Raw genomic sequence first — 25,073 nt, 5'->3', positions numbered from 1 at the left:
CGGGGGTCCTACAGGCCCTCAGCGCCGCTTTTTGCCGGGGAGGGAAGCCCGCGGTTCTGCGGACCGCGCCGTCGCGGTCGAGGGTCTGCGCCAGGCTCAGGGCAGGGCGAGGGTGTGTCGCCTCCGGTGCGGCTAGGCCCGAGGCTCGGTGGCGGCCTCGCGGCGAAGCCCCGCCCCCGGCACCGCCCCTCAGGCGCGCGAGCCGATCCCGCGCGGCGCCAACCCTTTCCCGGGTCATCGCCCCTCCTCTCTTCCGGGCCGCGAGCCCCCTGCGCGCCGCTTTGGGGCTGCGCTCGCTCGTGTGCGCGCTCGCCCGCCCGCCAGTCCTCTCAACGCGCGCTTGGCCGCCCGACGACGCGGGAGCCGCACGCGCCGGACGAGGCTCGCTGCGCTCCCTGTTGCCCAGCGCGGGCCGGTTGAGGCGGAGCCCTCAGTTCCCGGCCAGGACACGGTCTGGGCCGCCGAATCTCCGGCCGGAGAGCGGCGGCGGCAGCGGCGGTGAGGAGACCGGGCCGGGGAAAGGCAGACATGGCGGGGCTGTGGGTATCGGGGGAGGGTGGTCCCGGCGCCCCTGCGGCCACGTCGAAGGCTCGCTGGCGGGCGGCGCACCGGGGACAGGGGAGGGGCAGGGGATGGAACCAGGTTGCATGGGCTCCGGCTCGGCGCCAGAGCAGGGCTGCGGGCCGCGAGGGCGGCCCGGGAGGCTTTCCGCGGGACCCTCGGCGGGCGCCTGAGGAAAAAGACGCCGCCTCAGGGCTCCTGCCACGTTTCCCACAGCGCGTTACCTTCCGCCTCCGGGTGGGCGACAGCCCCGCGGCTTCCCACCCTCTGCCCACCCGCTTCGCGTCGGTGGGTTTTCTGGAGCCCCGCTTGTTTGCCGGAGAGTCGCGCCTCCGGGAAGCCGGGTCCTCGAAACCAGGGCCGCCCGCCGGGGACAGCGGACCCGCGGGCCGGCGGGGCAGGCGCACCCTGGCGAGGATGTTGTCGGGGAGGCTGGGCATTGGGCGCCAGGGCCCTTCCCCTTGAACTTGGGGAAAACCGGGATTGCAGAAGTTGGGCGCAGCTCAAGGCGGTTCTTTCAAGAGTGGGTGAAGATGTTTGATCCCTCCTCACCTACCTCTCAAAACCCCAGGGGGAGAGCCTAGCAGCAGGTTTCGATGGCTTCAAAAAGTCCAACTCCTAGCCCCTTGGAAAATTATTTCCCCTCTTCATGGTTTGGAGCCCGCTTTGTGGCGCCGCTGAGGCCGGGCTGGGGCTCCTCACCCCACGGGCCAGTCTTGTCGCGCCCTCCACCTTGGGAACGTCTATCAGGAGAAAAATGTGTTCCTAGAAACGTTTGCGATTAGCTTTTCGTTACAAGGGAGGGAAAAGTACAAAGTTATAAACTCCTGCGAGGCCGAGCTTGATTCTGGATTCCGTTTGGGTTTTATCCACGCAACCGTGAGCAGAGGAGCCTTGTGGAACAAAGTAGAACTTGAGGAGCAGCCGCCGCGGTGACGAGGTCCCAGGATGACGTCACTGTGCGATATTTAAAATGGGAGCCTTTTGCTCTGAGTGTGGGTGGAGGACGCCTACTTACTCAAGACGCCTGAGGTCTTCTTGGCCCTGCTTGCCTCTGGTGGTTCTCGCCCTCACTGTAACTCTCCCTCTTTCACCTTTTGGTACTCCTAGAATACTGGTGGGAGTGGGCTTATTTTTCAGCTGTTCCAGCTATCATTTCTTCAGATGGGGAAAACAAAAGTCCAAATGAGTCATCTTGTGTTACAACCAAAAGCAACCACTAAGTGGTTCTTTCCTTCTTTTCTATTTTTTTTATATGAAGCAGAGCAAACAAAAACAAATCCAGAACTCAGATATGTGGCACATAGTTGGCAAATGTAATGAATGAGGAGAATGATCTAGTTAAAGATTCAGTAAATTTCTTCAGTGTGGTTCCTTGTTTGCTTTGCTGGAGTGGAGGCTAAGGTAGTTCCATCAGCAAAACTTCTTCCCAACCCGTATATTAAATTGCCTTGGGTTTTCTTTTCCATCGTATCGTGGTGGAATATAAATGTAGCTTTACAAAGTGGAAATGGCTTACATTTTTCAGGAGGAGGCTGCACAGCAGTCGTGGTGGGCTGGGGTTATGTATACTTGAACACTCGTGTGTGGACCCATGCCCAGTGCCTGGTAGCTGGCTGTAGAAGGTGAATTTCTCATTCTAGGGTTCTGGGAGGAAGATTTGTGTGCCTTCCCCTCCAGGATCAGGCTATCTGTGGCTGCCAGCACACCTCTCAGATAACTGTGTAGAATTTATTTCACCGTGAGGTTCCTTGTTTGAATTTGCACTTGGAATAAAGGAGAGTCACATTCTGAAGAGAGACTTAAAGAGCAGTTTGAGAAAAGAAAGCTAACAATCAGCTTTTTTTTTTTGGAAATGTGGGAACACAAACTACTGCTAGGTTAGTTGTTTTTATTCTAAACATAGCAGAGGCTGTATGTTTTTAATACGTAATTGGCTCCCAAAAAGGTGATGTTGCTTACTAAATGCAGCATCTTAATAACTCCAGGTTACAGCAGCCAGATGAATGAGCTCACTGAGTAGAGACAACATACATCAAAACAATCTTAGGACAAGGGTTTGCCTTTAAGGATTCATCAATGATAAATCAGATATACCATTTTTAAAGTCCTTTGAGGCAATCCAAAATGTAGCTAAATCTCTGATTATTTCTTTTAGTTTGTTTTTCTGTGGGTGACCTGAATTCCCATTTCTTAAATATGTCCTGATAGAGCCACTAGCTTTTGTGTCTCTTAACTTGTGGATAAATGTATCTCTCTTCCTGAAAGAGTACTTTCGGAAAGTCAATGCTGAAATTTTTTATGTAGAACAGTTTTGGGATTTAATTTATATACCATGTAATTCACCCATTTAAAATGTACAGTTCAACGGTTTTAGTATATTCACAAAGTTGTACAACCATTACTATAGTGAAATTTAGTAAATATTTTTATCACCCCGAAAAGTAACCCTGTACTTATTAGCAATGCTCCTTTTCTTGGCTTCCCACTTCCCCGTAGGCCACTAATCTGTTTTCTGTCTATATAGATTTGCTTATTCTGGATATTTCATATCAATGGAATCGTACAATATGTGGTCATTTGTGAATGGCTTCTTTCCCTTAGTGTGATGTATTCAAGGTTCACCCATGTCGTAGCTTATATTAGTACTCATTCTTTTTAATTGCTGAATAGTATTCCATTACATGTGTATACCACAGTATTTGTCCATTCCTTAGTTGGTAAACATATAGATTGTTTTTACTTTTTAGCCATTATGAATACTGCTATGGGCATTTCTGTATTCAAGGTTCACCCATATTGTAGCTTGTATTAGTACTCATTCCTTTTCATCGCTGAATAATATTCCGTACATGTGTATACCACAGTATTTATCCATTCTTTAGTTGGTAAACATACTGATTGTTTTCACTTTTTAGCTATTATGAATACTGCTATGGGCATTTCTGTACAAGGTTTTGGTGTGGACATATGTTTTCATTTCTCTTGGGCAAATAGTTAGAAGTAGAATTGGCCGTGTCATATGATAAGTCTGTATTTAACCTTTCTAGGAACTGCCGAACTTTTCTGTTATAAAATAGCTCTACAGTTCTAGATTTTAAAGTAGACATTTTTTATGTTTTAAAGTTCAAATCATTTCACAGAATTTTATACTTAGATTATTGCAGCTAAATATTGACACACACAGTAACATCTATGTCATATCGTTTATTGTAGTGCTTCTCTTTTACTGATAGGTCTGGTTTTATTGTAGCCAACAGGAGCAATGTGCTCTCTTTACGGAATTTCTTCATGAAGCTAAGTGGTAAGATTTTTAAGTAGTATTTTATAATAAGGCCTTTATGGCATAAAGATAAGTAGATTGTTCTCTACTCCAGGTATGAGCCAAAGAAATACAAGATAAAATTGGAAGGAGGAAGGGGAGAGCTGTAAAGAAGGTATATCTTACAGAGCTTCATCTTCCCAGTTTTTATATTTTGGTTTTTTGAGAAAACATGTTTTATCTTTGCAGGGAAAAAAATGAAGAACGAAATTGCTGCCGTTGTCTTCTTTTTCACAAGGCTAGTTCGAAAACATGATAAGTTGAAAAAAGAGGCAGTTGAGAGGTTTGCTGAGAAATTGACCCTAATACTTCAAGAAAAATATAAAAATCACTGGTATCCAGAAAAACCATCAAAAGGACAGGCCTACAGGTAAAGGATTAGATTGGATTAAGCAGAGGCTGATCAACCCCTGAGGTGGGTTCAAGGCCAGATGATTGAAGGGTGTGCAGACCATGTCTACAGATATTTCATCTGCAAAATATAGAACTCTGGGGTGTTTGTATATTTTCTCCTTACTCATTTTAAAACAAGTATTTGTTGGTGGAGTGGTGGAGTCCCACTGCCTGGACACAGGAGGCCAATGCTATGGGGTTATAGGAGTTAGTCTTTTGTGGTTATAGCCTGGCTCCTAACAGTGCATTTCTGTTTATCACACATACTTAGGGATTTTCACAATTCTAGAGGACCCCTAATAACACGTTAATGGGCATGGTAGGAGTTGAAAGAAGTGAATCTTGCATCGAAAAGTAAATTACATGTTATATGTTCTTTGAGAAAAAGTATGGAAAAAGGGAACTAAGATTAACCTGATATGTCGTTAATACAGGAATAATCTCATTTATATATTTGTGGTAGAAGTCAGTATAACTATTTTCTAGATGAATGTGACTGACCTGTGATCCACGACTAGTAAATAATGGCTCTGGGATTTGCTTTTTTGGGGGCCTTTTTTTTTTTTTTTTTTTTTTTTTTTGTGTGGTATTGTTTTTGCTCTGTCACCCAGTCTAGAGTGCAGTGGTGTAACCATAGCTCACTGCAGCCTCAGACTCCTGGGCTCAAGCAATCCTACTGCCTCAGAGTCCGAAGTAGCTAGGATTATAGACATGTGCCAACACACCAGGCTAATTAAAAAAAAAATTTTTTTTTTGTATAAATGGGATCTCGCTGTGTTACCCAGGTGAGTCTCAAACTCGTGGCCTCACGCGATCTTCTACCTTTGCCTCCCAGAATGTTAGGATTACAGGCGTGAGCCACCATGCCTGGCCAAGGTTCTGGGATTTGAACTCAGGTCTACATGACCCCATGTTTTCATGGGCTTTCTGCACACCACAGTGCTACCACTGTTTTGGCACTGAGAAGGAAGGTAATTCTCACTTGCAGCTGTCTTTTGTACTCTGCTTTGTAAGGTACATTTACAGCTTAAAGTAAAGAAGAGCAGACTCCTATAAAACATGCCCTGGCATGCTCACTGTAGTATTTATGTGACTGCTCAGGAACCTCAGTTGAGCATGTTCTGCTAAACTCAGCTGTCAAACATTGTCCCATTTTGTGGATGTGGCCACAAGAAATAAAAGTGGAACAGTGACTATAGTAATAACTACAGAAATTCTCTTTTATTTGTATATATTGATGTCCCCAAAGTTTCCTACACAAATCAACACTTTGTGCTTTGATGTCAGAAGGACTTCCTTTCTGCCACTGAGCTCTTGCAAGTACAGCACTATTCAAGGAGTCTAAAAAGGAGGCAAACATATTATTTGCTAATTTCTCATGTACTGAAAGTCAAGTGAGCTTGTGTTCTATTGACAAGAAGAAAATCAAAATAGTATATTTTCCTTTTCATTTGTAATCCAAAGAGGTTCCAGTAAATTGGAAAATGTGAATTAAAATAGAAATGTGCATGCTAACACAGGCGCAAGTCATTTTTTATCTTATCACTTGATTATCTTAATTTTTTTTTTGCATATTTTCATTTCCGATAGAGTGAACAGCTTTCGTAAGTTAGAACCGTTGAGGCTTTTTATTCTGATTTAACTGACATTGGATGAAGTCTTTTTGGAAGTGCCAAGCCACCATACTATTACTGAAAAAGGAGGCACTGTCAAGTAAATACTTAAAGGTCAGACAGTGTACAATTTCACTTCTATTAATTCTAAAAACTTGAGAAAAAAACTGAAACAAGATTAAATTGGCATGTGATCGGAAGTATCATTACTGAGTCATATTAAAGCTGTATTTGAAGTAGAAAAAATAGTGAGTTGTTACTATTATAAAAATGAATAGAATATAAGATTAACCAAGTTAGTAGAGACTTCAGTCCATAGAATAGGTGGAGACTCTTCAGTCGATAGAGTAGGTGGAGTGTTCTTTCTCTTACAAAATGTTTGTAAGTTGAAATTGTTTTTCTGCAATAAAAATAAGATACTTGTGGAGAGCAATTTGGCAATATTATCAAGATCTGTAAAAATATTCATACCTTTTGAACAGTAAGTCTCCCAAGAATCTATTCTAGAAGTATAATTAGAAATGCAGACGAACATGTATGAATATGGATGTTTCTTATACTTTGTAATTGCAAAAATAGAAAGAACTAAACTGTCAACATTAAGTAAATGATAGAATATTTTTATGCAACTTTTAAAATTTTGTTTTTGAAGAGTAGTTAATGGATAAGTAGTCAGTATGTAGAGTGAAAAAAACAGTACAAAACATGTAAGGTATGCAGATTTTGTTGAAGTATAGTCTCTGTTTAAGCATCTGTATTTATATATAATTTGTAAGCTTAGAGCCTGTATCACCTTCATTGTAGATAAGAAAAACACATACATCTAAGATATATCTTTTTATCCTTAACCGCTTTTGGTCCCAGAGCACATGGAATCTTTCAAATTACCCTATACAATATTAGAATCTATAGCATAAGACCATGTTTTTAAAAGGACTAAGCAGTATTTTACATACTAGAAAATAATTTTTCTCACTTTGCCTTTGTTATATTGTTAATGGTGATGCTAAGATAGGTACATATATACAGGGTTGAGTATTAAGGAAATAACTTGCTCTTTGGAGTCTAGTGGCCTGGATTTGAACCCTAGATCCATCACTTACTAGCTGTGTAATGTTGGGAAGTTACTCAAACTCTCTCTGCCTCCTTTTTTCTTTATGCTGAGGAAAAAAGTATCTAACTCACAGGACGATCATGAGAATTAAAGAGTTAATACATGCAAAGCATTTAGGAAATTGTCCATTGCATAATAAATTTTTAAAAATGGTTATTATTGTTAATATTATTATGTAGAAACACTTATTCCTATTACCTATTGAGAACTTTTTCATTTTTTAAATAGAAATTAAAACCAACTAATAATTTAACTCTTACAAAAACTTTAAATAGCATATTAGTTTTTATATCATTGTATTTTACAGCGTAATTACTATTTATCAATTAACTTGTATTTCCATGTTTTATAGTTACAGGTCTGAGAAAGAGGTACAGTGATTTAACTAAGCTTACCTGATAAATACTAGGATTAGTGCTGAAATCCAAGTTCTCTTGATTGATTCTTCATTGTAGGCAGTAAATACTTTTCCTTCATAGGCCCTATTTCCCTACTTAATCAGAATGCTTATCATTTAACGGAATGCATATTTTTGTATTTATTGAACAGTCCATTAGGTAGATGTCGTATAATAGGTTAAAAAAAGATGGGACAGAGGCTCTATTGGTTTAGAAATTTTCCTCACTTAATTTTGACAGCTATTTAAATAAAAGTCCTTGGGTAAATAGAAGTTAAATGAAATAAGCCAATAACATGTTAGTTAGGTATTTTAATCATAAGTACATGATATGAATGAATCTGTGTCCTTCACTTATCCTTTATTTATAGAACAATTATAGGTAAAGCAAGTGTGTCCTCTTACCACTTTACTATCTGAGATATAAAAGCAAGTTAATGACAGATCAGAACTTGTCATAAGCATTTCCAAATACCATCTGAAACATTAGATGGGGCCTTTTGTTAGAGATTTTTTTGTATAGGAACTTGGCCTATAGAAACTTTTACCTTCAGAGTTCTAAAATTTCGTGCAACTTTCATACTCCTTGCTCATTTAATGTACATGGGTGGTCAAGTCTCTGGGTAGACTGAGGTAGACCCAGTACTAGTGATTTCCTTGGGCTCACATAGGTGCCATCTTTTTTTCAGGCTGCCTCTGTGCCTGTAGTTCACATTTATTATCTGTTTAGGATAGATATGCTCCTAGGTTCTCTACCAGGGTATTTTTTTATTACTATTTTATTACTCACCTTGGCAAGTATGAATAGATATTACGGTGTTTATGATTAAATTCATTTAAATCCATTAACATAACTCCACTTTGTTGTAGATGTATTCGTGTCAATAAATTTCAGAGAGTTGATCCTGATGTCCTGAAAGCCTGTGAAAACAGCTGCATCTTGTATAGTGACCTGGGCTTGCCAAAGGAGCTCACTCTCTGGGTGGACCCATGTGAGGTGTGCTGTCGGTGAGTTCTCAAGTTTAGAGGCTGAACTGATGACCATGCTGGAACTAATTTTATGACATTCTGTCATGTACGGCCTGCCTGTCTATGGCCAGGAGCTGGTGGTTTAACTCTCTCAGATGTAAATTTTATGAAATACTTTTCTGGAGGTGATGTTGAAGGACTAGTTACATTCCTGCTTTATAGCTGAAAAAAGAAACTGATTAGGCGGGGGTTTTCTAGTAGTGCTTTGCCAAGAAGCTTATTGTAGACCAAGAAGTAGACACCTAGATTCCGCTAGGTGTCTATTATCTTTAATTGGTGGTGCACTTGTCTGTCTTCAAATTAAGAAGCTAATCCCAAATAATACTGGATAACCACTTTTGGTTTGTTTCTGTTTCTGTTTATTCTCCCTCTCTCCTCTTTTTTTTTGGGACGGAGTTTCACTCTTGTTGCCCAGGCTGGAGCGCAATGGTGCATTCTTGGCTGTCTGCAACCTCTGCCTGCTGGGTTAAAGTGATTCTCCTGCCTCAGCCTCCTGAGTAGCTGGAATTACAGGCGCCCACCACTGTGCCTGGCTAATTTTTTTTTTGTATTTTTAGTAGAGATGGGGTTTCACTGTGTTGGTCAGACTGGTCTCAAACTCCTGACCTCGTGATCCGCCCGCCTTGGCCTCCCAAAGCGCTGGGATTACAGGCGTGAGCCACTGCGCCCGGCCTCCTCCTTTTTGATTATGTAAGTGACTGATACGTTCGTGGTTTTATTTTTATAATGGAGGTTATTTTTCACATCTCCTAATGAATAGAGTTGTGAAAGATCAGTGCTAGGTATGAAATCTTTTTGAACTCCACTTGCTCAAAAACCATTATTTGCGGACCGGGCACTGTCAGTTGTAGGGTTTTCAAAAACGAAAGCAACATTCTGCTTTTAGGTAGTTCAGTTTGAAATTAAGGAGAAGAAAAGTAAGCAAATTACATTGTTATCTGATTTATGTTAGAAGTGTGTACAAAATGCAATGGTAGGTTGCACAAAGTAGAAAGTTGCTGCATCTGGTGAGGAGTCAGGAGACTACTGAGTAGGTGATACTTGAGCTGGGAGGTGAAGGATGAGCCATGGTTGACCAGGTGACAAGGTGGGAAGGATGTTCTAACTAGCAGGAAGAAGATGAACAGAGGCATGGAATTCTTGCAAGAATTTTCCTGTGGCTCTACCTTTAGGATGTTTGTATTTGGTTTTGAGGTACAATTCACCTGACCACCTGGCCTCTTTATTGATCGTAGTAAAGTTGCTTTTTGAAGGAACCCTAACTATGTACTCCTAAGGTGGTCGCAGACTGACCTGATTCCAGCAATGAAGGTGGAGGTGAAGACAGGAGAGCTGAATTACATAATTATTCTTCCATTAAATTTTGTCAGGACCACCGCTTGAGGTTACTACCTGATTTGCCAGTGGTTGGTGTAAGTTTAACTGCTTTTGGAAACCAGGTGTAGGTGGTAGAGGTTTGTGATAAACATTCTCCAATACTTCTTTCTCGGGTAGAAAAGGGGAGCAAGCTATCTCAAATTTAGGTCTGAGAAAATAAACATTTTTAGATTCTGGGACTAATTAAGGACTTACTTTAGGCTAGTTTCAGACTTGGAAAACTTTGGCCACTGAACCTGTGCAGAAGACCTCCCTTTATAAGAAATAGCTGTCAAAAAGCTACTATATTGAATTGTTTACTTTTTAATTTGACCTGCACTTAGATCCTACTTGGCTCCTATTTAACACACAGTTAAGTTAGTTGTGTGGTTTCTTAACCCATGAAATATGAGAAGCAGCATTTGAAAGAGGGTTGATCAGTCAGATGCTACCAAAAAATGTCATGTGGTCTGACATAGAGGCAAAAATGAAAAAGCTAAAAAATCAGCACAATTATGTTATCACACAATCAAATAGTTTATGTTCAATATAATGATCCTAAACCATCAGGGGAAAGTTTTTATGTCCAAGGATGTTTAACAGGTTACATAATTATATAAACATTTTGGACCTATGTATTTAAAATGCTTAAAATAAGTCTCAGTACCTGAACATAAAAACTTTAGTTATATGGACATTCTACTTCAGTAGACATTTCATTACTTGATGATGCCTGGTAGGAAAAAACTGCTACTTTGCTTTCATCTTATTAATCTTAGAAAACCTTTGCATTTAGTAGGCTTCTAATTTATATGTAAAATTTTGCCAAAAATTGGCTCTGATGTGATTTTTTTCACAGCTAATAGAAATCACCTGCGAGTGTCAGGTGTTCATTCAATAACAGAACCCCAAAAAGAAAGACGTATTAACCATTGAGTAGAGGTGGTTGATACAAGTTAACAGAGGAAAAAGACATTGAGAAATATTTTTTCACCAAAACTGGAAACATAGATATTTTGAAAATTAAAGCTGATCTAGCAAGTATACAATTGATCAAATATCTGAGAATCTTTAAAAATAATAACTCATTGGTATACTAGAGACTAAGATTGTAAAAAAAATTGAGATGCACTGAGAACATTCTTCATAGTCTTCACTTACTCTGACAGAATAAAATGCTGCAAGAGTACAAAGAGTGCCATATAGTTAGGAAGGTTATCACTTAGTGATACAGATTAGAAAATAAATCTTGCCTGTGATGAGAAGTTCTGAGAATAGATGCCAGCTTCATTATCTACTCAACATATTTTACAACTTTTTTTTTTTTTTGGTGATTTCTGCAATCCTTTTTTTTCCCCAATAGAGTGTTAAATACTATTGATTGTTTCTAAATAACTAAATTAGCCTTGATGTTTTACCAGTGATCATTGAAAAATGGAAAGTTTAAAAGTTGTCCAGGTGTTTACTAATTCTCCTAAGGGATCGACTGCACATTGTAATGTTATAGTAGTATAGTCAGCAGCTTCTCTTACCATGAAGAGAGAGCCCTCATACCAAAATAGTACAAAGGGAAAAATGCAGAACCGAATTGGGTGTCAAAGAAATCTGAGTTAATAATGCTCATCCTTCAATCATTAGATATTTGCCCTTGGTTAAGGTTTCTTTCTACAAAGGCAGGAATTTTTCTCAAATGTCTTGCCTTTCCATTTTTGAATTTTGATTCCATTAATGGGCAAAACTGAAGATAGGCCTAAGCCATTGTTATATTAGTGTCATTAACACATGAATTAACCCTTGATTGTCTTGAAATTTGTTGAGTCTTCCAGCTGTGGAGAGGACATGGAGTAAATGTGTATTGCTAAAACCTTATGCTAAGTAAACTTGAAATTAGAGAACACAAATTTTATGTTGTGAGGAACTCAATTGTTTAGGAATTTTATTTTTTGTTTGTTTTGTTTTGTTTTAGAGAGAGGATCTTGCTCTGTTGTCCAGGCTGGAATGCGGTGGCATGATCATAGCTCACTGTAATCGTGAACTCCTGGGCTCAAGCAATCCTCCTGCCTTGACCTTCCAAAGTACTAGAATTACAGATGTAAGCTACCATGTCCAGCTTCTGTTTAGGTATTTTACACTACGAAGAGTCACCAGCCGTAGATCAACCACTATCTAGCCAGCTCCAGCTTCCTCGTCCAGCATATAGGAAACTAAGGCCTAGGGAAATTAAGTGACTTGCCTCTGGTGACCAGAGCTAGTCAGTGGCAGAGCCAGAATGAGATGAGAAACTAGTCTAATGCCCCTTCCACCATTCCACCATCCCGTAGCAACTTTTTTTTTTTTTTTTTGAGATGGAGTCTCGCTCTGTCGCCCAGGCTGGAGTGCAGTGGCGCGATCTCAGCTCACTGCAACCTCTGCCTCCCAGGTTCAAGCAATTCTCCTGCCTCAGCCTCCTGAGTAGCTGGGATTACAGGCGCACACCACCATGCCCGGCTATTTTTTGTATTTTTAGTAGAGACAGGGTTTTACCATGTTGGCCAGGCTGGCCTCGAACGCCTGACCTCATGATCCGCCCGCCTTGGCCTCCCAAAGTGCTGGGATTACAGGCATGAGCCACCGCGCCCGGCCCCTGTAGCAACTTTTATGAGGTAAACTAAAAAAGAATAGAAAAGCGAGGTTATGTACTATATTTAAGTAGTATTTATAGTTTCATTTGGCCTATAGGAATGGAAGACAGCATAGCTATCTGAAGAAATAGAACTCATCTATCTGTGATCTCTGAGACTACTAGATTTCCACATACATTTTCTTTTTGTTTTTTTATTTTTTTTGAGAGACAGGGTCTCACCATGTTACCTAGACTGGTCTCAAATTCCTGGGCTCAAGCAATCTGCCCACCTAGGCCTCCTGAAGTGCTGGGATTACAGGTGTAAGCCACTGCACCCAGCCTCATGTACATTTTCAAAGGCTTTATAGCAGTTAAGCCTTTTACTTTATAATAGATAACCATTCTGATTCAAAAATGATTTGAGACAAGTGCTATCTTGAAATGAATTAACATCAGCTAACTATTGAATCAAAAGCTTGACATTATTTCTACTTAGTTACTTATTTTTATCTTTTTTCAAACTTAGAATCACTTTAATTGCATTTCTAACTGTATGTGTTTTGTAAGAACTGCTTAACAATATCCTTTGTCCTGATGCTAGAAATTGTTTGATAGTGTTGACGTTGTGCAATCTATTTAAATAGATTTGTGGATTTCTCCTATGTCCACTGAATAAAAACTCTTGGTTTTACTTGAGTTTATTACACTATTTTCCTACAGTTCAGAATTTTTTTTTTAAGTAACCAGCAGCATAGGTTACATATTTTGACAACTTAAAAAAAAAATCAAAAGTCTCAAAAATGTTTTGGAAGAATAACAAGATTTTTTCATCTTACCTTAAAAAAAATAAAGATGAGAGGTGAGTAGTTATCCTAGGAAACTCTGAAGTAAGCAATATAATTTAAGCAAAACCTCTATGTTCTTTAACAACGATCTTTTCTCTTTAATCTCAATAACTGCCTCAGTTCTCATTTTTGTGAGTATAAATAACAGGCCCCCTTTTTTATTTAATTGGGGTTAAAGTCAATTTTATAGGAAATTTCTAGTCGATCTGTGACTTGACTTACTAGCATATACGTTACATTTATAAGTACAGCTGGGGCTGGGCGTGATGGCTCACGCCTATAATCCCAGCACTTTGGGATGCCGAGGCGGGTGGATCACCTGAGGTCAGGAGTTCAAGACCAGCCTGGCCAGCATGGTGAAACCTCATCTCTACTAAAAATACAAAAATTAGCTGGGCGTGGTGGCGGACACCTGTAATCCCAGCTATTTAGGAGGCTGAGGCAGGAGAATCACTTGAACACCTGGGAGGTGGAGGTTGTAGTGGGCCGAGATTGCACCCATTGCACTCCAGCCTGGGCAACAGAGTGAGACTCCGTCTCAAAAAAAAAAAAAAAAAATCAGCCAGTGGCGCATGCCTGTAATTCTAGCACTTTGGGTGGCTGAAGTGGGTGGATCTCTTGAGCCTAGGAGTTCGGGGCCAGCCTCAGCAACATGGTGAAACCCTGTCTCTAAAAATGTATATAAATTAGCTGGGCATGGTGGTACACTCCTGTAGTCCCAGCCTCTTGGGAGGTTTGAGGTTGGAGGATCGATCACCTGAGCCCAGGAGGTAGAGTCTGCAGTGAGCTGTGATTGTGCCACTGCACTCCAGCCTGGGCAACAGAGTGAAACCCATCTCAAAAAAATAAAAATACATCAGAATGTTTTATTGTACAACCAATTTCATTAGCACATGCAAAAATGTAATCAAAACAATGGACTTTTTTGATGTTTTAAACAATTTTTTTTAAGGAATTAGTAGAAAGAAAATAAGGAAAGAAAATGGGGTTATGTTTATGAATACTTAAATAGACCAGAAGTAGAAAACTGGTTTGCTTGCTGGCATTGAACTGTATCAGGATATTAAATGTGTAGGGTCAAGTTCTATGATGATTTGATCTTTGCCTTGTATTGATGGCATGTCCATCAACAAGAGATCTCTCTTTGTTTTTATGGACATTTTTTGCTTTGCTGATGTGACTTCAAGATTTGTAAGTTTTTAATTTTATTCTTAGGTACGGAGAGAAAAACAATGCATTCATTGTTGCCAGCTTTGAAAATGAAGATGAGAACAAGGATGAGATCTCCAGGAAAGTTACCAGGGCCCTTGATAAGGTTACCTCTGATTATCATTCAGGATCCTCTTCTTCAGATGAAGAAACAAGTAAGGAAATGGAAGTGAAACCCAATTCGGTGACTGCAGCCGCAAGTCCTGTGTACCAGGTAACCACGAAAACAGCTCAGTTTTAAAGGGATGTGCAGGGATTGCCAGGACCTTTCAGGTAGTCCTTCTTGGCATTGCCCAAGGTTTCTGATTTGAGATTCTGGATAATAGTTCTTGCCTTCCCCCATGCTAAGGGAAAGCTGTTTCTCTGGCACGTAAATAGGCATCCTGAGTCATTTTATCAAAGGTCAGCTTCACTATACGATAACTAGGATAAATATATTTCAGAAAAATTGGCAAAAAGTAGAAAATTCATGATGGTAAAACATTCCCGATATTTTAAAATCTCATTCAAAAGTTACCACTTATTTTTTTGTAGTATGTAACACTTTGTTTTGTACCTTTGGGTTTAACTTTCTGTTCTCTCCCGTTCCATGATTAAAGAGAAACCTCTCTAAATTTATTATATTATAATTAATATTTTACTCAAGCTGAAACATTGTCTCCCTTTTTGCTTTACTAGTTGAAAAGTCATATAGCTAGTGTGCCTGCACTTACAGATCCATTGACTGATTTACTACTTATATCTACATACCAAAGAACATTTAATCGACTTTAAAAAATTGTTGACCAAACAGCATTCTTCAACAGGAAAGATATTTTAAAGTCAGAACAATTTAAAGAGATTTTTTGAGTTGAGCCTTATTCTGTAAATATACTTATTACTAATTTTTAAAGGTATCTATTTTTACTTACTTGCTTTGATTAAATGTAATGAAACATACTAGGTTTGTGGTAAGGTTGAGCTAAAAATGAAAATTCAGAACTAATGAGTAAGAAGCAGAATATTGGAGCTTTTAGTATGATAAACTAAACTTTTAAATTCAGCATACATTTACATAATGAACATTATTTCAGTGTAACTTAATTTTTGGTTTCTCATTTTTTTCTCAGTTGAATTATTCTTCCTAGACTTGAGGGGAAGATTATTTCTGAAGATTATCATAATTTAGGAATATATGTATATGTATATGTATATAACATGTACCTGGCTTTATGAAACTTCAAACAGTACAAGACAGTATAATAGTGAGACGTCCTCTTTCTCCCCAACCACCAGTCCTATGCATTTCCACAGAGACATTCATTACCAGGTTTTTTTTTCTTTTTTTTTTTAGTATCCTTCCAGAGAGATTCCCTATATAAATAAGTAAACATAGTATTTGTACTTCAGGATCATTTTTAAAACCCTTGCCATAAATATTTGAGGCATTTTTTTTTCTCTGTGTGATGGATTATATATTGCAAATTAGGTATATTGAATTTTCTGGAATTCATCCAAATGTGTGGCAATTTTACCTCAGAATTTTATTTGTTGTTAAGCAAGAATGTAAGTCTCAAATTAAATTGATTGCTGCTAATTTTTTACAAGCAAATTAACCTTTAATTTTTAGGATTTCTTTTAAAATTAAATTGCACTTATTTTCCCTCATGTTGAAAGACTTAGGATAACAGAAAGTTATGGAAATTGAGGTGTCTCTTACGTGCTTTTTAAGGAAAACATTTCTCCTTGGCATAATACTCATTAGCAAAACATTTTATAATAGAGAAACACTACTACTGTGAGTCCTTGTGTGAAAGCTAGTGCAAATGGCCCACTTTTATTTTTTCTTTCTAGTATCTTGAATCTGGCATTGCCACAAGCTTTAAAAAAGTTTTATCAAATAAGGACAAAAAAATTTCTAGCTTGGAATTTTTGTTCTCTACTGTTTCCTAAAAGGTATCCCAAGAGAGGGGATAAAGAATTATTCATATCTTAAAAAACGAAGAAATGAAGATTGTGTCAGTTCTTCTGAAATAGATCTGTAGATCCAATTCAGTATCAATGAACATCTTAAAAGGTTTTTTTCTGGGAAGTGTCAAATTGATTCAAAATTTTTAAAAAGGATCAGTTGGAGGGCTCACACTAATTCAAAGCTATTATATATTCATCAAGACAGTGTGGTAATGGTTTAAAAACATACAAATATATTGATGGCACAGGATAGAGAGTCCAGAAGTAGACCCACATACATACAGTTAGTATTTTTTCTCCCTTTTAACAAAAGTGCCAAAGCAATTCAATGGGGAAAGTCTTCAAGAACTTGTGCTGAAACAACTGGATGATCTGTGTAGGAAAAAAAACGAACCTAACTTAGCTGACACCATACACAAAAATATTGATTTGAGATGGATCATGTACCTAGATATAAAAGATAAATCCCTGACACTTTTAGAAGAAAACATAGGGAAATATCATCTTTATTTTGTGACGGCAAATATTTCTTCTAGTGGGTGACAAACAGTAACTAATAAGGGAAAAAAATTGACAAACTGGACTTCATCAAAATTAATCATCTTTTTGTTCATCAAAGAAACCATTAAGAAAATGGGCAAACCATAGACTAGGACAGAATATTCTCATTACATATATCTGTAAAGGACTTATTTCCAGAATATACTTTTTAAAAAATCGCTCACAAATCTCTAGTAAAAGGTAAATGACTCAATGAAAAATAATGGGCATATCCTGCTGTAATCTCAAAAAAAGGGCGGGAGGAGCAAAAGATGTGAATAAACACTTTACAAAAGGAGTTCTATGAGTGGCTTCATTTATCATCAGAGGAATGCAAATTAAATCCATATGAAACACTAGTTCTTCCAGAACTGCACAATTTAAAAGTCTAACAGCATGAAATGTTAGCAAGGATGTGAAGCAGCTAGATTCATAAACTTGGTAGCCATGTAAAATAGTGCCACTACTTCGGAAAACTGGCACTTTTTAAGGATAAATGTGTAACTCTTCTATTACTCAGCAGTTCCACTCCTAAGTATTAAATATTTACCAAAAGAAACGAAAATATGCCTGTAAAGCCTTATATTAGAATTTACTGTGCTGTTATTCATTGCAGCATTGTTTTGTTCATTGTGTATCGTTGTTTTAATAGTAAGAGACTGAAAACAGCCTCAATGTCCCATTACTAGGAAACCATTTAATTTATAGTCATTGCTATACTATCTAGCTGTAGAAAAATGAGAGAGATCTTTATGTATTGATATGTTTCTGAAATGAATTATTATGAAATGTAAAAAGCAGGATGCAATCCAGTATACATATATATTTTTAAAATGTGTATAGATGTGGATAGAATATCTCTAAAGGTATATTTAAAAAAATGTTTGGTGTTAGTTGCCCTTGAGAAGGGTTAAGATAAAGAAGATAAAGGGTGAGATAAAAAAAGAGGGACTTTCCACAGTTTACCCTTTTGTACCTTTTGAATTTTCTATCATGAATGCAATGCTATACACAATATATTTTTTTTTTAAAAATCCTATACTTAGAAATGCAGATTAGAGATCAGCAAAATCAGAAATTTAAGAAGATGTGGCATTCTAAGCAGAGAGGACTAAAACTGCTGATAAGAACATTTTGAATAATGTGAACTTGATGTGCCCACCTGATTTATGGGATAATCTAAAGCTATTATTCCCAAATACTAAACTGGCTACATAAGAATCACCTGGGGAGCTTTGTCAAAATACCTGGTCTCTAGTTCTGAGATTTTATTATTGTTCATTAGACCAGTGCTAGGGCATGAATGTTTTGTGTTTATCTTTTTTTTTTTTTTTTAACTTTTATTTTAGGTTTAGGGATACACATGAAGGTTTGTTCCATAGGTAAACATGGGTCACAGGGATTTGTTGCACATATTATTTCATCACCCAGGTGTGAAGCCCAGTACTCAATAGTTATCTTTTCTGCTCCTTTTCCTTCTCCCACCCTCCCCTCTCAAATAGACTCCAGTGTCTATTGTTTCCTTCTTTGTGTTCATAAGTTCTTATCATTACCTCCCACTTATAAGTGAGAACATGTGGTAGTTGATTTTCTGTTTCTGCATTAGTTTGCTAAGGATAATGGCCTCCACCTCCAATGTTTTGTATTTAAAAGCCTCCAAGTGACTCCTGGCTTAGCCAGCTGTGGAAACCACTGGACTAAAACAAGTATGTCCTTACCCATTCGTTCCATGTTTTGGTCTTTTCTGGTTGAAGTTGTTTAGGAAGTACTGTGTTTGAGTTTATTCATTTCTTTATGCATTCAGAAAACATTGGTCAACTGTTATACATTATACGCCTATTACAAATGAGGTTTTTAATGTATTTAGACCTGACAATAGGAATGTCACTTAGATGTGATCTTAGGGTTGTGGGTAACTTTGTTTGTCTTTAATGAGAAATCTGGAACATAGATGATGAATTTTTCCTTTGAATTAACTTAATGTGTTCTCTTCCTTACAGATTTCAGAACTTATATTTCCACCTCTTCCAATGTGGCACCCTTTGCCCAGAAAAAAGCCAGGAATGTATCGAGGGAATGGCCATCAGAATCACTATCCTCCTCCTGTTCCATTTGGTTATCCAAATCAGGGAAGGAAAAATAAACCATATCGCCCAATTCCAGTGACATGGGTACCTCCTCCTGGAATGCATTGTGACCGGAATCACTGGATTAATCCTCACATGTTAGCACCTCACTAACTTCGTTTTTTGATTGTGTTGGTGTCATGTTGAGATAAAGGTAGAATAAACCTTACTACACATTAAAAGTTAAAAGTTCTTACTAATAGTAGTGAAGTTAGATGGGCCAAACCATCAAACTTATTTTTATAGAAGTTATTGAGAATAATCTTTCTTAAAAAATATATGCACTTTAGATATATTGATATAGTTTGAGAAATTTTATTAAAGTTAGTCAAGTGCCTAAGTTTTTAATATTGGACTTGAGTATTTATATATTGTGCATCAACTCTGTTGGATACGAGAACACTGTAGAAGTGGACGATCTGTTCTAGCACCTTTGAGCATTTACTTTATGGAGCGTATGTAAGTTATTTATATACAAGGAAATCTATTTTATGTCGTTGTTTAAAAGAATTGTGTGAAATCATGTAGTTGCAAATAAAAAATAGTTTGAGGCATGACAACGCGTGTTTCTGTTGTGTGCATAAAAAAGGGAAAAAGAACGGGTATTTCCCTTCAATGTATTTAACTAAATAGCAAAAACATTAAACTAAATAGCAAAAACATTAAAATAGCAAAAACATTAAAATGTAAGAATTTTAAAATTTCCTTTGAAAAATCAACTATTAACCATACTTTTCCTAAAAGACCACATATCAAAATATGCATATGAAAAGTTAAAAATTTGTTAGTGGTAGTTATTGAAAATATAATAAAACATCTTTTAACTATCAGTGTCACTATGCATAGGGTTTTTTTTAACCAAGAATTTGGCTCGTACTAATTTTGACATGACATCTGACTTACATGTCTAATGCCATTGCATAAAGTGGATGTGTTCTTACAGCTGCTGTAATCTCTGTGCCTTGTGCTTTTTTTAAAAAAAAATTTAAGTCTTTACTAGAGGCCTGAAATAAAGTCAAATAATACAATACTTCAGATTCTTCAGTAGTCCTTCATATTTATACAACTGTAATTCCATCAGTCTTGTAAGGGTACTTGAACTACAAAAAGAAAAAAAGAGATATCTCTATAAGAGTTTTGATTTTTCTCCAAAGGTAAATTTTTAAAAACTAAGATCAGCAATACTTTTTCCATCACCTTCATCTTTAAATTTGCAGTCTTAAATTATTTGACTTACCAGAAAAATCACAACTTGCTAATAAATCATTGGATGGCCATGGCTATTCCACAAATTGTTATTTTTTAGGAAGATAAATTCTATTGAAATACAAAACTGCACAAATCATAAAGGTATAGCTCAATAGTATGAAAATGTAAAGTCAGTTTTTAAAGTTTGCAACTTCAGAAAACTCATTTTTAAACCTTAGAGACTTTTCTAGTTTTAATATTGTACTCTGTTAAGCCATACACAATTTTAACATCTCTCTAAACCATATCTACTCTTTTCCTGAAATCTAGTGACTGCCTATTTAAACGTGAGCATGTTTATTAGTGTCACAAGGGAGATGTGTTTTATCAATTTTTTTTAACCAAAGTTATTGAAAGAAAGGAAAAAAAAATTATTCTCAAAGTTATCACACTGCTTCCTTATGGGTCCTTGAGAGTTTTGTGGTGATAATGGCAGATTTGTAGGTGATTGGTGTAAAGTTGGAAAGTTTCAAGTATTTTTATCATGAAGTTAGCAGATAGAATTTATTTGTTGCTTTGCTTATGAGCAAATTGGTCCTCATCTGTAGGTTTTTCATCTGTGTATTTAACCATGTATGGAAAATATTCAAAATAAAAATTAAAAAATACAAATTTTAAAATGTAACTATTTACATTGCATTAGGTATTATCTAGATTTAAAGGATGCACATAGGTTATATGCAAATATGAAGCCATTTTATATAAGGCACTTGAGCATCTGAGGATTTTGGTATCCAGGAGGGTCCTGGAACCAATCCTCCAAGGATACTGAGGGATGACTATATAGGCTTGTTGGGAAAATCAGAAGCATAATAGTGTCAAGAAGGAAGTGTTATTTTTGGCACATACCTAGTAGCCAGAACATTGCATGTTACTACAAAATCTCCTTAATTAGTTCTGATGAGTAAATGACAGGGCCTCTTGGGGAAACCACTAGTTTTGAATTCAGCTGCATACAGGTAGATGTATTACTTACGCATAGAAGATTCTGCCAGTGTTTCGACTACCCATCCTCCACCTTGTCCTGAAACTTACTTAGAGCAAAAGAAAGCTCTCATAAATATGGCTTTTCCAATCTATTCCCAATGAAATAAAACTGTCACTCAGGAACTGGGTCTTAAGCTCTAGCAAGCATGGGGTACAAAAGTTTGCCAAACCCTTTTTTAGTAGTAATTATGACTAGGTGCTTTGGTCTCTTAAGTTTGTCTCCCTTAGACAACTCCAAGGGGACTCTTAAAACATGGCTACATAATTTCAGCTTGAAAGCCTTATCGGGCTATTTCAAGCAGGAGTGGTTTATCACTGAACAATAATTTGTTTAAATTCTCCATTTTATTTTTATATTTGTAGGCATAACTGCAAAGCTCTAAATTTTATAGGTTAAACTTGGATATTTGAAAAAAAATTTTTTTGGTAAGTTCTATCACATTAATACTAAAGAAGTGCTTATTTCTGGTTTATTAGTATAATGTTCATCTCAAAGTATTTAACTTTTTAGTAAACTTCTATGGTTCCAAGCTAAGATAATAAAGCATTTATGTTAACTTCTCAGCTAACAGAGGTATGTGTTAATTTGTTATTTTATGATTAGGAAGAGGGAAAAATACAAACACCTACCATGTACAGTTTATTGTGCAGCCATTCTGTCCATTTTACACATAATAGTAAATAATGTTTTAAATTTTTATTACCACATGGCAACAACTTATTTAATTATCACAGCCTCAGGGGGTAGGTACCATTATCATCCCAGTTTAGATAAGGATTCCAGAGAAGTTAAAAATGCCCAAGATCACAGAAAATTAAATAATGAAGCTCTGACTTAAACCCCAGCTGGGCTTTTTCCAGGCCCATGCCATGGTACCTTGCCACCAGATTCATTTTGTTACCTGTAAAATCTACCAAATTTTGAAACTTGTAAGAAGGTTCATTATCAGACCAAGATTTTTTTTAAAAAAGGAACCAGTGCGAAGGTAAATGAATGAGAATATATAAGACATTAAAGTATCTATTGATTAACCACTAATAAATCTTTGGCCAAGTTTCTTGTTACAAACTACTCAGATATATCTGAAGAGGGAGCTGGCTGATCATCTGATAGTTTTATTTGCTGGAAATGGAAATTAAATTGCAATAAACAGTACAACCCAGTAGACTGAAGACAGATGACAAGGCAAACTGTACCAATGGCTTGTTACATGGAAAGATCACACATAATGAGTAGTAATTCCCAAGTCTCATAGTCTTTAACTTTTTTTTCTTATCAGTTATTTGGCAGTTTAACAGAGTGTACAACGTTAGTAAACTTTGTGCCAAATTTCTTCATATACTCTGGAATCTATTCCAGTGGATGAAGCAATAACATTGTGAGGCTCTTACGGAAACACAGCAATATCCCTGCATTGCATATGGCACTTCATGGCATTGACTCATACTGCGAAGTTGTCACACAAGCACTCATGAGCACAAGGGAAGGCTCATGCAATTCCTCTTTAAAATACGTGCACTTTATTCATTGCAGAAACCATCACCTGCTTCCAAATTTAATAGCATTAGGCCATCTTCTATGTTCCTTTGTTCTTTCACATATACTTTTAAGGATAACATAAGGACAAAAGTGGAAGCATGTTTAACCCTTATCAAAAACAAATTCACCATTAAGACTTGTAGCAGATACATCACTGCAGTTAGGGTAGTTTGATGTTTATTCTGTAAAGCACAAAATCAGCACAAATAAAAGTACTGAATTTGTTTCTCCTATCAAAAAAGAAATACCTAGCTACAAAAATTACTTCCATAAAAGTTAAGAAACATAATCATGGGAGACTTTGTGCTTAAATTTCATAGGACTTAAAAATACTAATTATGATTTAGACAGCAATGCCATGGCTAAAAAACGTTTATTTGTGTGTATACATATACATACATAAAATTTATAAAATATAAATCTATAGGGAATATGGGTGAAACACATTTCTATCTAGACTAGAGGTTTAATGGATCATTTCTGTGTATAATATTAGTGTTATGACCAATAAATATATGAACACTAAATACAAATTAAAACATTTATTTTGGGGATCAAAATTAATAATGCCCAATATTGGTGAGGGTGTAGGGGAAGCAGTCTCTTACAGTGTTAGTAGAGGCTTAAAGAGGAGGGCAGTTACACCTTGAAGTATATATCCCTTGATCAAGCAATTGTACGTACTTCTAGAAATTAATCTACAGAAGTACTCAAACAAGAGGACCATTACCTACGTAATGTGTTCACTGCAAAATTGTTTTGGGTGGCAAAAATAACAAAAGCCCAAGTAACCACCAATAGATGAACAGTTTAACAAAATTTGAACATCTGTTCAAGGAAATGCTGTGGAAAATACCATATAGCCATTAAAAAAGAGTAGAATAAAAAAAAAATGGTATGCCTAGAATGGTGCTAGTATTGTGGGGGGCAAAAAATTGTTCATGGTAGTTAGTGTTCTCAGAGGCGGGGAATGGAACAAATACAGAGAATATTATTTTTCTACTTTGAACATTTTGATCTTTAAATTTTTATATTGAGCATTATTACTTTGTAACTGGAGGGTAAAAAGACACTTTCTCAAAGGGCTTTAAGACAAGTTCAATGGGTTTATTTTTAGCAAATGCAAATGCTGCCATCAGTGATAATCAAATTGTATGTTTCGTGGACAATCTGTTATATTTCTGAATTAAACAATTGCAATGTGGCTACAGTTTTATGTTTGTAATCATACTGTGTCTACAAGGAAATATTCTGAAATAGTAAATACTTATAATGGGGCAGCGATAGTACATAGTTTCCTCCAGTGTTCCCATTATATATAATATGATAATATTCATGAGAAAAATGTTAAATATAGTACTTGGTGGGAGAAAACCCCATTATTAAGAAAAAGTATTAGAGAGTAGAGGGATGCAAAAAAGAAAAGAGAAAGAAAATTTATTAAATACCTGGAAATTAACAACAACAAAAAGGAGTGAGTCCTATAGAGAAGAAAATTATTAAAATTTGGTGAAAGACAAAAACTAAATAGAAGAATATATCATTTTTAAATGGGCTCGACATTATATAAGCTTTACTTTTCTACAAATTAATATATAGTCAATATAAATCATAATTTTAAAATCGCAGCAAAATTTTATGTAACTAGAAAGCCTGATTTTAAGTTTACATGGAAGAATAAATTTCAAGAATTACCAAGAATTGTTTTACGTAAAACAATGAGCAGAGAGTATTTTTCCTTTTACATTATTTATTAATATATACTCTGAAGTATAACACAGGAATAAACTAATTCACCAGTGAAACAGCATTACAGCTCCAGAACCAGAAACATTTATATACAGAAGTTTGGTGAATGGGGCTTTTCAAATTAAAGATGAAGAATCCACTAATCAAAAATTAATAGGTATTCTTATACATCAATAACAGACAAACAGAGAGCCAAATCGTGAGTGAACTCCCATTCACAATTGCTTCAAAGAGAATAAAATACCTAGGAATCCAACTTACAAGGGATGTGAAGGACCTCTTCAAGGAGAACTACAAACCACTGTCAATGAAATAAAAGAGGATACAAACAAATGGAAGAACATTCCATAGTCATGGGTAGGAAGAATCAATATCATGAAAATGGCCATACTGCCCAAGGTAATTTATAGATTCAATGCCATCCCCATCAAGCTACAAATGACTTTCTTCACAGAATTGGAAAAAACTACTTTAAAGTTCATATGGAACCAA

General features: G+C 37.1%; 2 protein-coding genes across 3 annotated transcripts in view; one reads left to right on the top strand and one right to left on the bottom strand.

Annotated features, from left to right (window-relative positions):
* The first annotated feature begins 253 nt into the window (after positions 1–253).
* On the top strand, positions 254–19,611 carry BTG3 (BTG anti-proliferation factor 3). Of its 2 annotated transcripts, XM_063659758.1 has the most exons (6): positions 1,717–3,865; positions 3,939–3,998; positions 4,073–4,253; positions 8,271–8,408; positions 14,448–14,655; positions 18,932–19,611. In XM_063659758.1, the coding sequence occupies exons 3-6, from the start codon at positions 4,081–4,083 to the stop codon at positions 19,169–19,171; spliced, it is 759 nt and encodes a 252-aa protein (XP_063515828.1). In that variant the 5' UTR covers positions 1,717–3,865; positions 3,939–3,998; positions 4,073–4,080; the 3' UTR covers positions 19,172–19,611. The 2 variants fall into 2 exon arrangements, with proteins under 2 accessions (XP_054324573.1, XP_063515828.1); XM_054468598.2 differs by lacking the exons at positions 1,717–3,865; positions 3,939–3,998 and adding an exon at positions 254–498.
* Positions 19,612–19,724: 113 nt separating this feature from the next.
* Positions 19,725–25,073, bottom strand: part of CXADR (CXADR Ig-like cell adhesion molecule) — an 81,237-nt gene continuing 75,888 nt past the window's right edge. Inside the window, exon 8 of the mRNA XM_054468596.2 lies at positions 19,725–20,157. Coding sequence (XP_054324571.1) covers positions 20,116–20,157 — 42 coding nt within the window. The 3' untranslated portion in view covers positions 19,725–20,115. The remainder of the gene's footprint in view (positions 20,158–25,073) is intronic.

Source organism: Pongo pygmaeus, chromosome 22 (assembly GCF_028885625.2).
Source record: "Pongo pygmaeus isolate AG05252 chromosome 22, NHGRI_mPonPyg2-v2.0_pri, whole genome shotgun sequence".
NCBI lineage: Eukaryota > Metazoa > Chordata > Mammalia > Primates > Hominidae > Pongo > Pongo pygmaeus.
This window is presented reverse-complemented; position numbering and strand designations above follow the sequence as displayed.